Raw genomic sequence first — 10111 nt, 5'->3', positions numbered from 1 at the left:
TCTAAGAGATAACAAGATCATATAATATAGCACACATGGCAAATTTCCTCAAATGCATGCATGAATTTATTTATTTTGACATACTTCCACTTACCCAAATTATATTGTATATAATTTTTTTAGTAGTCAAACTTTCTAAAAATTACTAAGCACATAAATTATTTTAGCGACAACAATAATACCAGATCAAGACCATTAGATTTAGGACCCCAATAGCCAGTGAACGTTTTGCTGTGGGGCATGGCAATTGTGAATGTTTTCCATAGGAAATTATTCGTAAGAAAATGTCAATTTCTTCAGAAACACATGGCAAATTGTGGCAAATAGAGGATTTTGCTGCGAAATTGCCGTGTTTGTTTGAATGGATTGCCATGCTCCCAACACATAAATTGACACTTGGTTTTGCCATACATTTCCAGCGAACATTCGCTGCATAACATTACCCGAGATTTATCATGAAATATATTCTTAATATGGTATACATTCAGTATTGTAAATATTCATACGTTTTCTATAAACTATGTCAAAGTTTCCAAAGATTGACTTTGATAAACGAATTATATGCACTGAATTTAGCATGAAGGGACTATGTGATTATATTTTTATTCTAAAATACATAATCATTTTTTTGTAAACACATATTTGATCATACAACTTCATGAAAACAATGATAACATGAAACAAATGATAATGTCGGCGGCAGCACTCTCGAGGAGGGCGTGTTGGATGTCCTAATGACCCGCAGCGATGTGCACCTCGATGGTGACGACTTCGACCGGCGACTCGCGGGTTACTTTGCTGAGCTGATCTAGCGGAAGCACAGTCGGGATGTCACCGGCGATGGCCATGCGATGCAGAGGCTGCTACGGGAATGTGAGCGTGCCAAAAGGGCGCTGAGCGACCACGACCAGCACCAGGTGGGCGTGGAGGTCAAGGCCCTGTTGGACAGTGTCAACCTATTTGAGGAGCTCAACAAAACCGCTTCTAGAAGACAATGGCTCCGTTAAAGAAGGCCCTGGTGGACGCCGAGCTGGAGAAGGGAGACATCCACGATGTCGTCCTTGTGGGCGGTGGCAGCAGGATCCCCATGGTGCAACAACTTGTCAAGAACTACTTGGACGGTAAGGAGCCCGTCAACATCGACGGGATCAACCCTTCCGAGGCCGTCGCCTACGGGGCCGAGGTTCAAGGGAGCCACCTGACCGGGCACCACCCCGAGGATTTAGGAAATTATTCGGAAGAAAATGGCAATTTCTTCACAAACACATGGCAACTTGTGGCAAATAGAGGATTTTGCTGCAAAATTGCCGTGTTTGTTTGAATGGATTGCCATGCTCCCAACACATAAATTGCCGTTTGGTTTTGCCGTACAATCCCAGCGAACGTTCGCTGGATAACATTACCCGAGATTTATCATGAAATAATTCTTAATATGATAGACATTCAGCATTGTAAATATTCATACGTTTTCTATAAACTATGTCAAAGTTTCCAAAGGTTGACTTTTGAAAACAAATTATGCACTGAATTTAGCATGGAGGGATTACGTGAATATATTTTTATTCTAAAATACATAACCATGTTTTTGTAAACACATGTTTGATCATACAACTTCATGAAAACAATGATAATATGAAACAAATGATCATTTGGCAAAAGAGGAGGTGAGTCAATGCAAGCAACCCTTTGGTTGTGAAGTGAGATTCCTACCGTTCAAGTACCTCAGGATTCCGATTCATCATCGCAAGCTCACCAACAAGGAATACAAAAATATCGAAGACCTCTTCGAAAAGAAGCTTAGTAAATTATTTAGAAAAATAAATTCTAGTGTATATTTGTAAGTTTTTTTAAACAAGCTCGTCAACTTTTTTTTGACATACTTCCACCTATCCAAATTATAGTGTATGTAAGTTTTTTTCATTAGTCAAACTTTCTAAAAATTGACTAAGCAAATAAATTATTTAACTAACATTATACATCATTATTTGTTTTTTCACTATAACTTCACTTATTATTTGGTTCTTCATAAAAATATTACATATTGCTTTCTATTTCATTTTTATTTTAATTGTATTATATTTAACATTGTTATTTAACTAATTCCATTTACAATTCAGATAGTTTTATAAAAATATTCATGCGAATGTGAAAACATATCTTAGAAGTTGTAAATATTTGTTTTCAAACACATGAATATTTTATTATAAAATACATAATCAGTTTCTTGAGAGAGGTGGACTTTTTTATAGTCCTGAACGTTGTTTTGAAGTACATGAACATTTCAAAATTAGTTAAAAGATAGTTTTGCATATGAAAATTTACAAATGAAATTGTCCAATTCTACCCCAAAAAAAACTTACTAGTAGCATGGACATTTATTTAGTATACATGAAATGAAAAATTTTCAGTGACAAAATCTAGTTTCTCCGTCAGTGACATGTGACAAAATGTGTACGTCATAATGCACCTACATAAGAACTGAGTTTATTCGATGTTGAAATATTTTTTCATATGGGTCAAGGTTAATGCATCATTTTTTGCAAAAAATGGGTTAATGCATCATCATTATATATCTTAACTAGATGGGATGATGATTTTGTTGTGGCCGTAAAGATTTGAAGAAACATTGTAGATTGAGGAACAGTACACGAGCTAAAAAATTGTTTATGGCGATTGCTACCCAGATTAAAAATAATTATTATTTCATCAAATCTGTTTGGGTTTCTTCCACCCGTAAAGGAATCATGAAGAATTGGTTATTTTTGCAGTGGGGGGTTCTCCCTCTTTAGGACGCGAATACAAAAACTCATGAAGAGATTTGTACTAGGAAAACAAAGGTTCTCTTCAAGATTAAGGCTTCCAATTAAAAACATACTCGGTGAAGGCTGAGCTTCGGGCTTCCATTCGGAGAGTAGGGTTCAGTTAATTTTCTTCCATCGGTTGATTCAGACAAGGACCACCATGGAATTCGTATCAAGTTGACCGATCGTCTGGCGACATGGTTCTAGGTTGACCAGGGGCGGAGACAGGGGGGTGCGAGCAGGGGTCAGACACCCCCCATCGCCTCACCCCCCCTATTAGGCCTCGTTAGGTTTTAGTAGTTGTAGTTTATACGTATATTATGGCTGACCTGTTGTTTTAGTTATACGTGTGTGTAGCGGTGCTAATGGCCTAGCATGGCAACTTCTCAACCCAAAGGCCCAAAGCATCCCTAGGTGTACATACTCCCGGGCAATTGAGGGAGATCACAACTACTCGTCTGCTACAGCGCGTCACACATCAACAGATTGACTTTGAAAGAATTCTGGTATATAGTACTCCTTCCGTTCCTAAATATAAGTCTTTGTAAAGATTTCAATATAAACCACGTACGGATGTATATAGATGCATTTGAAGGATAGATTCACTCATTTTATTCCGTATGTGGTCTATAATGGAATCTCTATAAAGACTTTTATCTAAGAACGGAGGGAGTAATCCTGAGTCATTACAATTTGTTTCAAATCAATGATTTTATTTACTAATTAGGTAAGATTGTAATTTACAAATATAGTTTCACTTCTAGTTTACAAATATAGATTCATTGTACAAGCTCATTGTTTCGAAATATTACTTAGAACACAAATCCACTTGAGGAGCAAGCTATTCTGCACGATAATTTGAACCCATGTTATTATCAAACATATATTTTCATTCATATCAATTATATTTTTGAGACTATTTTTTTTGTGTGTGTTGTGTGTATCAGAAACGATTATTATCGTTCTCGCCCCCCTTATGCCTAAATCCTGGCTCCGCCCCTGGGGTTGACAATCTCAATCTATACCGGAGGTTACGCTCAGCAAGGGTCGACGACACACCCATTTGGCTGTTGTGCACGTACCTAGTTAACAAACATCGTTATCCCACTCTCGCATGTATACGTCGACCCTTTGCATGACTATCATATACGCCCATTCTTACAATTGTCGATTATGGTTGCTAGCATTGCATCACGTTGTCTAGATCAGTGACGGTAATCCACCCTTAATTTATGTTGTTTTCACTACTACAACACCGAGGCATCCTAGCGCACATGGTATTAAGCAAGACCCTACTTGTCTCGTCTCCTCACCCTCCGTCGACATCTCCCCTGCCACTTGCGGCCCTTCCTCAATATCGTCTGCTTTTGGGAGGCCAACACCATCGATACATCGACCTTCCTCTTTGCGCTACAAGATGTCGTCATTGTTCTAAGAGTTAGAAGGTTAAGTTAGACCAAAACAAAGTTGATGGTTGTATAAAGTACTCAACTACAAGTAGATAGACTTAGGCGTGGGCAGGGGCGGAGACAGGGGGGTGCGAGCAGGGGTCAGACACCCCCCATCGCCTCGCCCCCCCTATTAGGCCTCGTTAGGTTTTAGTAGTTGTAGTTTATACGTATATTATGGCTGACCTGTTGTTTTAGTTATACGTGTGTGTAGCGGCGCTAATGGCCTAGCATGGCACAACTTCTCAACCCAAAGGCCCAAAGCATCCCTAGGTGTACATACGCGTGAGAAAAAAAGATTACATCCAGATCCAGCCGTGAGATCGTGTAGTTAATTCCTTAATCCTTCCCGTAATTACGTTCCTGCCTTCTAGGTCTGTGCTCTCCCTCCATACGTACGTCTTTGCGCCGCCGTCGCCGTCGCCGTCACCAGTCGCGGCATAGCCTGCCGCTGCTTCCGCCGTTCTGTTTGTTGCACAGCCGCACATGGCAGAGGGCACTACATACTCCCGGACAATTGAGGGAGATCACAACTACTCGTCTGCTACAGCGCGTCACACATCAACAGATTGACTTCGAAAGAATTCTGGTATATAGTATTCTTTCCGTTCCTAAATATAAATCTTTGTAAGATTCCAATATGAACCACGTACGGATGTATATAGATGCATTTGAAGGATAGATTCACTCATTTTATTCCGTATGTGGTCTATAATGAAATCTCTATAAAGACTTTTATCTAAGAACGGAGGGAGTAATCCTGAGTCATTACAATTTGTTTCAAATCAATGATTTTATTTACTAATTAGGTAAGATTGTAATTTACAAATATAGTTTCACTTCTTGTTTACAAATATAGATTCATTGTACAAGCTCATTGTTTCGAAATATTACTTAGAACACAAATCCACTTGAGGAGCAAGCTATTCTGCACGATAATTTGAACCCATGTATTATCAAACATATATTTTCATTCATATCAATTCTACTTTTGAGACTATTTTTTGTGTGTGTGTTGTGTGTATCAGAAACGATTATTATCGTTCTCGCCCCCCTTATGCCTAAATCCTGGCTCCGCCCCTGGGTGTGGGCAACCCGACAGTCGAACCGGGCTTGGCCTCACTTTCCTGTCAGAAGCTCGGAAAAGGCTATGAAATGATTGTTTTTTTAGATCTTTCCTAAAATATGCTTAAAAGATATAGTTATTCATTTTTGCTCCCTGGGATCAATTATTATTTAAAATAAAAAATAGCCTTTCTGTGTGATAAAACAAAACCAGGCTAAGTCCTGGCTTGGCATTTTTAGGTTGGGCTTTTGCGAACCCGATCCAAAAACCTAGCCTCACCTGGGGTATGTTATGCTATACAATTCATGGCGCCTTGGCCATGCCTTCCCAGCGTTTGGATTGAACTACCGATGGATGATTTGTTTATTGCTACGCGACTGATACTTAACAAAGTCTCAGTCGATGTTATATTCGTCTGCTCTATCATTGCACTTGATGTTATCGTTAAGCCTAGCCTTGATTGATCCATGTATGGTCACCTGGACTTAGAGAACAGATAGCTACTTGAAGGTCGTGACCCAGCTGCCGAATTGTCTCGTGTTGGTCGAAGGCGATGGGAGCGCAAGATGACTGCGCACCGGTCAAAACGAGCGTGAATCGCCTTGGAACAACGCCGACTCCCCACCACTATTCGTACGTAAGGCCAAATGGTTGGTGTCCACGCACACATGGCTCCAGGCGCCCGCTAGCATGGAAATGATGAAAAAAGAGAGATCGTTCCATGTTTTGCCGATTTTTGCGTGATAAACGCCAAGAGAGATCGCTCAAGTTGGCCCTGTTGCAAGGAAAATTCAGGTGTTGGTGTTGGCGGTAGCGGCTCAAGCTGGAAGCTGCCTTGAATACGCCAAGAGAGATCGCTCAAGCAGGAAGCTCGCGGTATACCCGATCGAACAGGAGTCAGAGACTAACGTTGGACTAATGGGACATAAATTTTGGATGAGCTGACCGGGATCGATCTGCAGGTGTACGTGAGCTAATCTTTGGCTATAAATATGCAGGCGATGCACTACTCTCTTGCACAAGCCACTAAGCCACCACCACTCCACCACTAAAGAAGTGCAGGCAGCTAGCTAGCTAACCATGGCCGCCTCTGCTTCTTGCATTTCACTGGTGGTGCTCGTGGCTCTGGCCACGGTGGCGTCGGCGCAGCTGTCGCCGACGTTCTACGACACGTCGTGCCCCAGGGCCCTGGCCACCATCAAGAGCGGCGTCATGGCCGCCGTGAGCAGCGACCCTCGGATGGGCGCGTCGCTGCTCCGGCTGCACTTCCACGACTGCTTCGTCCAAGTAAGTTGGCCACATGCATGCATAGCCCGATAGCCGTCACGTACCCTGTTTTGTATAGGTTTTGCTTACTAAACACTATAAGCATGTGATGTGCAGGGCTGTGACGCGTCTGTTCTGCTGTCTGGCATGGAACAAAACGCTATCCCGAACAACGGGTCACTGCGGGGTTTCGGCGTCATCGACAGCATCAAGACACAGATCGAGGCCATCTGCGCCCAGACCGTCTCCTGCGCCGACATCCTCACCGTCGCTGCCCGTGACTCCGTCGTCGCCGTAAGAATATCATCTTACGATCGTGTACATCATCGATTGGATGCCATCGTTAACCGTTTGCTTCGTATCCTTCGCGTGCAGCTCGGAGGGCCATCATGGACAGTCCCTCTGGGAAGAAGGGATTCCATAGATGCAAACGAGGCGGCGGCAAACAGCGACCTCCCAGGCCCTACATCTAGCCGGTCAGATCTTGAGCTGGCATTCAGCAACAAGGGCCTCCTTACGGTCGACATGGTGGCCCTCTCCGGCGCGCACACCATCGGCCAGGCGCAGTGCGGGACCTTCAAGGACAGGATCTACAACGAGACTAACATCGACACGACCTTCGCCACATCTCTCCGGGCCAACTGCCCCCGGTCCAACGGTGACGGCAGCCTGGCGAACCTGGACACGACCACGGCCAACACGTTCGACAACGCCTACTACACCAACCTCATGTCACAGAAGGGGCTCCTGCACTCGGACTAGGTGCTGTTCAACAACGACACCACCGACAACACCGTCCGGAACTTCGCGTCCAACCCGGCGGCGTTCAGCAGCGCGTTCACGACGGCCATGATCAAGATGGGCAACATCGCGCCGAAGACGGGGACGCAAGGGCAGATCAGGCTTAGCTGCTCCAGGGTGAACTCGTGATTGAATGACGAGCTACTACCTAATAGTCGGCAGCGCTCGCCAGCACGACACCTGATGAATGAATAAGGCCACAGAACCAATGGCCAATATAAATACCAGCACTTGAAATGTGTATTTTATGTACGAGCAGCAGCAAATCATGCATGCATCCACATATTGTGTAACGATCGAATTCCCACTTTCTAATGCAAAGGCATGGAGAATTACTATCAATCCTACTTATAGCTGTATACATAATAATGAGATATAAACTTCTCCTTTTACATTTGGCATGACGTGGGCACAGAGAACTACTATCAATCGTAACACTTGTATACATAGTGAAGATATACACTTCTCTTTCGACATTTGGCAGGAGCTAGCCGTGCTCGATTATTTTAGGAGAAAACTTTTATTTTTCAATGTTAGGAGAAAACTCCAGCATGTGCACTATCGTATGCGCTGCGCTCCCGATTCCTATATATCACCCATTGCGGAAGAAAGAAGCGCCTCATCGGTGCAAAATGTTTTTGTTTTTTCTTTTTCCATTTGTCCCGTGTTCTTTCTTCTCTGTGGTTCTCAATATTCTCCCATTTCCCTTTTCATTTTTGTTTTTTAAGATAAATATGTAAAAAAAATTCCAAAATTACGTGAAAACCTGTCTTCAAAGCTTGAGTAGGGCGTTTCGGTGCCCTGCACCTGGTTAGAAAAAAAATCGTAACAAATTCAAACAGTAATCAAAAAATTTCACAATTTTTTTGTGCGGTAGAAAATTTGATGCGTGAGGCCCTCTCCACATTTCAAGTCATTTGGACAGCTAAGCAGCTCTCAGCAAAAAAGACAAATCGGGTCAAAACAGTACATGAACAGTAAACATTTTTACAGACCCCCATTTTTTTGAGAGCTTCTCAGATGTTCAAATAATTTGAAAATTGGAGCGTATACCTCATGCATCAAATTGTTTACCACAGAAAAAAGGATTTTTTTTTAATTTTTCTAGCATTTTTTGATTTTTTTTTCGTTAGCGCGGGTGCAGATGAGCTCGGGTGCAGAGATGGATTTTCGGTCTTTGAAAAGATTAATATACTTTCTTTCTAGCCAAGTTTTTTTGTGAGGAATTTTCTTGCCAAATAATAATGCAGATAAGTTTTATGAAAAGCCAAACTTTGCAAACATTGACCAAATTCATATAAAAACTATCGACAATTACAGTACCAAAGGATTTGTCATGAAATATATTTTTGTATGCTATGTATTCAGTATTGTAAATGTTCTTATTTTACTATAACTCAGTGAGTTGGACATTGGAAAACAAATATATGCACCAAAATTTGGCGAGGACGGACTATATGAATTTTTCTCTATGTAGCGAACAATTTTAAAATATGAGATGCACATGTTTTAAAATTTCATAAACGTTTATTTACAGTTGCATGAATATTCATTAAATATTTAAATTTCCTCCTTTAATGAAAATAATTGTTTCCATTAATAGAAAACCAGTGATTACTTTTGTAAAATATATATGAATTACTGGGCCAGAGTGGTCAGTCTAATCTCACACGATATCAACGTTTCCCCAAATTTTGCAAACCTTCTCTCTCAAATATTTTTTCTTTCAAGCCGCGCTACATGAGAATCCTGTGTCCTGCATAGTTGGATCGGTCCAATATCAGGTCATTTTTCATTTTCATTTTCTTTACTCCTCCTTTTCGCTTTTTTCACTATTTACTCCACTTATTGATTTTATTTTTTAAATATTTGATATAGCTTTGTCTTTTTCATCATCGTATATGATTTTGCATGTAAACCATTTTTTAGAAGTAAAAAATATTTGTTTTCAAATATATGCATATTTTAGTCTAATACATAATCATCGTTTTGAGATATATTGAATTTATGTAGTCATGAATGTTAGCTTCGAAGTACATGAAATTTTAAAATTAATAAAAGCTAGTTTTTCGTACAAAAAAGAATTACGCAAAGAAATCATCCAATTCTGCTCCACGCATTCGTGAGGTTATCTATGAGGTTTAGGTTTCTAGTTGAAAACATACTCGGATGAATGTTGAGTTTTACGCTTCTATTTGGATAGTGGGTTTGGGTAAGTTTTCACCGATCACCCCACTCGAGCAACAAGGGTCACCATTGAAGTTGTATCGTGTAGACAAATTGTAATCGAGGCTACATCCCTCAAAGGGACAAGGCCACAGTATGGAGTAGTGGCCGAACAAGGTCAAACCAATAACGTTGTGTGATCTCGCAAGTATACGTCAACCCGTTAAATCGCTGCCATATACGCCCATTGTTACAAATGCCGACTGTGACGCTTGCTAGCATTATGGCACCCCAATTTACGTTGTTATTTTTACCAAAAAAACCCCTATGCCTACGGCCCAGGCCGTAGGCATAGCCCTGATTCCCGTCAGGATAGGCCTATGCCGACGGCCCCCGTAGGCATAGGGCCGTCGGCATAATATTCGTCGGTGTATCTCGGGATGCCGTCGGCATAGAAAAGCCGTCGGCATAGATAATTTGCCGATGGTGTCCGTACATTTATGCCGACGGCCAGGGCCGTCGGCAAAGTTCCACGCTAACGGTGGCCGCCGTCAAGTGCTGCC

At 41.6% G+C, this 10111-nt stretch overlaps 1 protein-coding gene across 1 annotated transcript; it reads left to right on the top strand.

The window, feature by feature from the left end:
- The first annotated feature begins 6324 nt into the window (after nt 1-6324).
- LOC125535722 (peroxidase 1-like) lies at nt 6325-7563 on the top strand. Its single transcript, XM_048698785.1, has 3 exons — nt 6325-6602; nt 6699-6875; nt 6957-7563. Exons 1-3 carry the CDS (start codon nt 6396-6398, stop codon nt 7341-7343), a joined length of 771 nt encoding a protein of 256 aa, XP_048554742.1. The 5' UTR covers nt 6325-6395; the 3' UTR covers nt 7344-7563.
- Nucleotides 7564-10111: the final 2548 nt, after the last annotated feature.

Source organism: Triticum urartu, chromosome 2, assembly GCF_003073215.2.
Source record: "Triticum urartu cultivar G1812 chromosome 2, Tu2.1, whole genome shotgun sequence".
Taxonomy (NCBI): Eukaryota; Viridiplantae; Streptophyta; class Magnoliopsida; order Poales; family Poaceae; genus Triticum; species Triticum urartu.
The sequence above is the reverse complement of the archived record's forward strand: the minus strand, read 5'-3'. Positions and strand labels throughout refer to the sequence as shown.